The 6,000-nt window shown below is 63.2% G+C and overlaps 1 protein-coding gene across 1 annotated transcript in view; it reads left to right on the plus strand.

The window, feature by feature from the left end:
- Positions 1-5,776, plus strand: part of SCIN (scinderin) — a 49,924-nt gene extending 44,148 nt beyond the window's left edge. Inside the window, exons 12-17 of the mRNA XM_044678844.1 lie at positions 1,235-1,405; positions 2,960-3,137; positions 3,291-3,412; positions 3,734-3,811; positions 4,991-5,051; positions 5,531-5,776. Coding sequence (XP_044534779.1) covers positions 1,235-1,405; positions 2,960-3,137; positions 3,291-3,412; positions 3,734-3,811; positions 4,991-5,051; positions 5,531-5,658 — 738 coding nt within the window. The 3' untranslated portion in view covers positions 5,659-5,776. The remainder of the gene's footprint in view (positions 1-1,234; positions 1,406-2,959; positions 3,138-3,290; positions 3,413-3,733; positions 3,812-4,990; positions 5,052-5,530) is intronic.
- The last annotated feature ends 224 nt before the right edge of the window (positions 5,777-6,000 follow it).

Genomic DNA, 6,000 nt, shown 5'->3' on the forward strand with positions numbered 1-6,000 from the left:
TGAGTTAGGCTGTTTTCGAGGCTCGGCTGAAGGGGTACCTCCTGCAAGAGGCCCTCCCAGATTGCCCAGGCTGTTAGAGCCTCCTCTCCAGAAGGACCTCTTTAGTTTGTGTTTGGAGAGGCAGCCTTTGAGTCAAGAAGGGCTGAGTGCAAGTTCTCCCTCCAACACATTGGATGTGGGACCCTGGACAAGTCACTCACTGCCCAGACAACTCCCCAAGATGGCCACCTTCCCAGGGAGTTTCCTGCTCTCTGTCCCAAAGCCATGGGATCCCCCTTCTGATATATTACTTATTTGTGAATATGTGGCATTGCTTAGCAATAGACTACAGTCTCCCCTTTGGCGGGCTTAGCTCTCCTCTTTGTAGCCCCAGTGCCAGGCCTACGGCAGAGCTGAAGCCAGCTCAGTATGCAGTTTGCCTTTAGGACCAATGAGTTCAAATGATGGGCTTCCTCCCCGAGGCTGGGGCTGGTTGGGCGGCATCCCTAAGAGAGCCCCAGTGCTACCTCCCTGTGGCTCTGGTCCATGCCCCTCGGGCGCCCCCAACCTCCTTTTTTTTTTTTTAAACCCTTAACTTCTGTGTATTGGCTCCTTGGTGGAAGAGTGGTAAGGGTGGGCAATGGGGGTCAAGTGACTTGCCCAGGGTCACACAGCTGGGAAGTGTCTGAGGCCAGATTTGAACCTAGGACCTCCCTTCTCTAGGCCTGGCTCTCCATCCACTGAGCTACCCAGCTGCCCCTCCACCCCCAACCTCCTTCTGAGCTGCTTTCCCAGGATCCTAGCTGGGGGTTGTTGTTAGGTGGTTTGAAGGAGACGGTGGAATTGGGGGAGGCAGGCAGTGATGTCTGCAAAGCCTTCAGGTCAAGATTCGGTTCAACGTGTGGAATAGAATTGAAAGCTGAAGTGTCGGCGGGGGGTGGGGGTGGGGACGTCCACTAGGCACTAAACCTGGGCTTTCCCAGCGGCTCTCTTCCATGACACACGGGATTTTCATGGCTTCATGAATCAGGCAGAGGCGGCAGGAAACTCGGAGGGGATCTGGCCCCCCCCTCCTCCCCCCATCCCGAATCCTGTCCATCACTGGTCATCCATCATCCAGCCTGCACGAAGCCCTCCATCATGGGAAGCTCGCTACTTCCAAAGCTTCCCGTTCCTAACTTGCAGAGTTTTCCCTCCTCTCCTCCCAGCAGCCTCTGCCTCGTTCTCCCTTTTCTCAAAGAAACTCTTTCCCCAGGTTCGAGTCTCCCAAGGCAAGGAGCCTGCGCACTTGCTGAGCCTGTTCAAAGACAAACCCCTCATTATCTACAAGGATGGGACATCCCGGAAAGGGGGACAGACGCCTCCTGCCCCTACACGCCTCTTCCAAATCCGCCGAAACCTGGGCTCCATCACCAGGATTGTGGAGGTAAAGTCACATGATTGGTGAAGTGGAGTTCCCCTGAGGAAGGACCCCGGCGTTTGGACCGCCAGGCAGTATTGGCCCTGAAAATTTGGGTTCTGTTCCTCACTTAACTGTGTGACCTTGGCCAAGTCCTTTCACATCTGTTTCCTCATCTGTAAAATGAGGAGGGATCATAATGTGCCTACCATGCTGAGTAATGAATGGGAAGGGGGAGGTAGTGCCATCATTGCCACCCAATACCACCAACGCCATCGTCGTCGTTATTGTTATCACAAGTGTGAGCCCATAGCCCAAGTGGCTCAGATTTGTGTTCTGCCTTGGGGTTCTTGAAGAAGGGCCAGCATGCCCTAATTCTGGTGCCCTGAGGCCGGGCGGAGCTTGTCGGGACCCTGGGGTTCTGATGGTGGTGCCCCCGGGTCACTGAAGCCATCTGGGCCCTGGGGTCTTCGTTGCTAAAGTGGGGCTCCCTATTCTTGCTCCTTTACCCCACACTGAGCTGCCATGGCCTAAGGAACCCCACCGTGTGCTTGGCGCAGGCAGCTGCCTCTCTCGCCCTCTCCCCTGGGCAGGATCTGCTTCCCGTAGCCTCCCCCGGGTTCACCTCGTCCCAGAGCCTCCGGGGGTGACCCAAGGGGGAGCTTCACTTCCACCCCCAAGGATCTCCCTGGCAGGCCTGGGCGGGAGGGCTCCGGCCCTCGCCCCGAGGTGTCTGTGCCCCCTCCAGGAGGAGCAGAAATGGCTTTCTTGGCAGTGAGCTCCGGGTAGCTCTGGACAAACACCCGCGTTTAAAGGCACAGGTGTCTGTGTGGGGGGGTCCTTTTGTCTCCCTCCCTGTGGCACCTGCACAGATCCTGGTGGCACCATCAGAGGCTCTTCCCCATTGCCAGGGGCCTCGGCGCTCTCCTCTCCCCTCCCCTCGAGGGGGCCGGCTCCTCCCAGAGGGGCCGACCAGCCAAACGTACGAAGGGCTTCTCTGAGGGGGGCCGTGATCAGGAGCGCCGACTGGGGCCGGCTGGTGAGGAGGCGCCCCAGAGATGCTCATGGCCGGGTGGCCTGCGCGGGGCACGGAGCAGCCTGTCCTGCCCTCCCTTCCTGATGAGCCGCTGGGAAGGGCAGAGGGGACGTGTGGAGGGGAGGAAGGCCGGGGCCATCCCGGGAGCGGGAGCTTCCTGCAGAGCCTGCGAGCAGCCGCGACAGGGGAGGGACTCGGTGGAAGAGCAGAAGGGCCAGCCGGGCCAGCCTGGCAGCTGAGATAGGGGCAAAGAGGGGCAGAGGCTGGGTCGGAGCTCGGAAGGTAGAGAAAATCACTGCCAATGGCAGCGGCCTCGACCACGAGGCACCCAGCGTTTCCCAGCTCGAGGGAGGCTCTCAGAGGCTGGGCACAGGGCGAGCACAGGGTGGGCGCAGGGTGAGGGCGCCGGGCACAGGGCGAGCACAGGGTGAGGGCGCCGGGCACAGGGTGGGCGCAGGGTGAGGGCGCCAGGTGAGGGCGCCAGGCTCCCGGTCAGGGCGAGAACAAGCCCCCACCCCCGGGCCGCCGCTTCTTTCTGACTGCAGGTGGACCTGGACGCAGATTCGCTGAATTCCAATGACGTGTTTGTCCTGAAACTGCCCCGGAACGCCGGCTACACGTGGGTGGGGAAGGGAGCCAGCGCGGAGGAGGAGAAGGGGGCCGAGTGCCTGAAGAGCGTCCTGAAGTGCCACACCACGAAGATCCCGGAAGGCCAGGAGCCAGGTGTGTGCCCCGCGCCGGCACGCCGGCCTCGCTGCTCCCGGGGGCCGAGGATGCCACTCAGGCGTCCCTCCCTGGAGAGGCGGCGACGGGCCTCGGCCGCTTTGCCCGCTCAGAGCCGTTGGTCCGTCCTGAGGCTCTCTGTCTGTCCCACAGAGGAGTTCTGGAACGCGCTGGGCGGGAAGAAGCCGTACCAGACGTCGGCGCTGCTCGAGAGCCAGGCCTGCGAGCACCCTCCCCGCCTCTTCGGCTGCTCCAACAAAACCGGCCGCTTTCTCGTGAGTGTCCCCCGGCGGCCGAAGGGGCTCAGCCACAAGAACTGTGGCAGGGAGAGCTGGGGGGGCGCAGCCCAGCCCCCCGGGGACGAGCCCTTGCACGGTGGCTCAGCGAGTGGCCGGCAGGTCGTCATCCCAGGACCGGCTGACCAGAGGGCCTGGGCGGGAGGGGCGGCCTCGGGAGTGTCTCCTCCTCCTTTGTGTGAGGTTGGGGGAGGCCGGGGGGGGCGGGGGGGTGGAATAAGCCCCATCCAGCCGGGTGACAGGTGGTGCTTGAGTCGGGGGCGGAGATGAGGCGTCCCAGGAAGGGCTCCTGTGTTTCAGATCGAGGAGGTTCCCGGAGAATTCACGCAGGACGACTTGGCCGAGGATGACGTCATGCTGCTGGATGCTTGGGAGCAGGTGAGGACGGGGCTCTGGCCAGGACGCTGACCGCTGCAGAGAGGGCGGCCCCCGGACGCCTCAGGCCTTTACGGGGAGCAGAGCCGCCCCCCCCTTGGGCCTCTCGGTGACCGCAGCCGGCCTGGACACGCTTTCCTGGGAGCTCAGAGCTTGGGGGAGCCCCCTGCGGGCCTCCCCTCGCTTCTATGTAAAGATTCTGGGGGTGTGCAGGGGGTGGGGTCACCCATCAGTGCCCAGGGCTGCTACAGCCTGGGGGTCCTGAGGGGGTCCTGAGGGCACCGTGGCGGGGAGCACTCACCCCGGATGAGCAGGAAGTCAAGGTTGTCATCCATACTCGAAGCCCTGGCTCGGGGTAGATTAGCCGCAGCTGGGGGGCAGCGGGGAAGGGCCTGCCGACCCCCCTAAGACCAGCATCAAAGGGAAGAAGAGGGGGCCCGGGGCAGGGGAGGGAGCTGGGCTAGGAGTCCGAGAGGCCTGGTGTCGGGTCACGTTCCTGAAGCCCACGGGTTGTGTGACCTTGGGGGAGTCTCTGTGCCCCAGGCACCCCGAGTCCTCCGGTGGGAGAGAAGGTGCCTCCGCTGGCACTGGTCGTTGCCCTGGGACTCCCCATCCTGTTGAAAGTGTGTGTCTGGGAGGAAGGGAGAGCGGAGAAAGGCCGGCAGGGCCCGGAGGGGAGGGACGTTGGCCTCGTGCATGGCGTAGGAGCCTGCTTTGGTTTTTATTCCAAGCCTGCCAGCAACCCCCCTGGGCCTCGGGGTCCCTCCCTGGCACTGGGCATGTGGCGTATGCCATGGACGGGTCCTCAAGCACTGCCCACCCTTTGGTGCCCACTCTGTGGGTCAATCTGCAGAGACCAGAAAGGCTGGCAGCCTGCGCTGTCCTCCAGAGGACGTCATTATCTGTGCTGCGGGCCCCAGGCTGATGGGCCTCCCGGTGCCCCTCTGTCCCCCCGGGGAAGCGTCTCCCTCTCGCGGGCTTTGCTGCCAGGATCAGGTCCCCTCGGCTCCATGGGTGGGGCTAGATCAGCCGTCTGGGCGGCAGGGCGCCATCACAGGCCATCTCTCAGCCTCCAGATCTGCCCACGCCCACAGGGTCACGGGGGGCAGGATGGGTGTAGAGGGGGCACCCCCTTCCCCTCGACGGGAGATGAGGCTGTGGCTCTCCTTTGTGTCTGGGCAGATCTTCCTTTGGATTGGCAAAGATGCGAATGAAGTGGAGCGATCAGAATCCCTCAAGTCTGGTAAGTCGTGCCCTCGAACTCCTCACCGCTGGGGAATTTGGGGGTCCTTGGGGCTCCGTGTTCCTGGGTCTGTCTCTTGGGCTCATCCCTGCCTCTTAGAAACAGGGATCACGTTGTGCCTCCCCCTCGTCCCCAGCTCTTTCCTTGTTCAGACTGAGCCCCCCTCCAGGTCCTTCACCTCTTCCATCTCCCTGCGGGTGAGACGTGGGGTTAGACGGGGGGTTGTCCTGGGGCGCCGGCCCTCCGGGAAGCTGAGGAACGCTCCGTGGCTGACCAGTGACTGGTTGCTCCCCCTGCCCGTCCTGAGAAATGCTTGGCGCGGAGCTTGGCCACAGCAGGCGCCCGAGAGGCTCCCCCGAGCTTTTCCAGAGCCAGGAGGGTCCCCCCTCCCCAGGGAGGAAAGCTGGAGGGGCCCCTTTTCCCCCGCTGCCCCTTCGGGTCTCATGCGTGACCTGCGTGCTGCTGGCCACTCTCTTTAGCCAAGGCCTACCTGGAGACGGACCCTTCCGGGAGAGACCAGAGGACGCCGATCGTCATCGTCAAACAGGGCTACGAGCCGCCCACGTTCACCGGCTGGTTCCTGGGCTGGGACGCCCACAGATGGTGAAGACGCGACCCCGCGACAGCCGTGTGAAGACGTGTTTGGAGGGATGCGCAGCTCGGCCGTCCAGTCGCTCGTATTCTGTCCCTAAGCCGGGACTTCTTGCACGGATGGCGGAAAGGACAGCCGGGACTCTTGGGGGGGGGGAATGGGGGGGTTCAGAGCAGAAGGCACCGCGGAGCTTTGTAAATGGGGAAACTGAGGCCCGTCACAGCCTCCATTTGACAGTTGAGGAGGCCGGGGCAGGGGCGGGGGAGTGAGGTGGCAAACCAGGGTCTTGGGGGACCCCCTGTGGGCTCCTCCCTGCCTGCACCTTTGGGTCTGGCGGCTTCACTGCCTCGGCTGGGG

The sequence above is a fragment of the Gracilinanus agilis genome, chromosome 5 (genome assembly GCF_016433145.1).
Source record: "Gracilinanus agilis isolate LMUSP501 chromosome 5, AgileGrace, whole genome shotgun sequence".
NCBI classification, from domain to species: Eukaryota; Metazoa; Chordata; class Mammalia; order Didelphimorphia; family Didelphidae; genus Gracilinanus; species Gracilinanus agilis.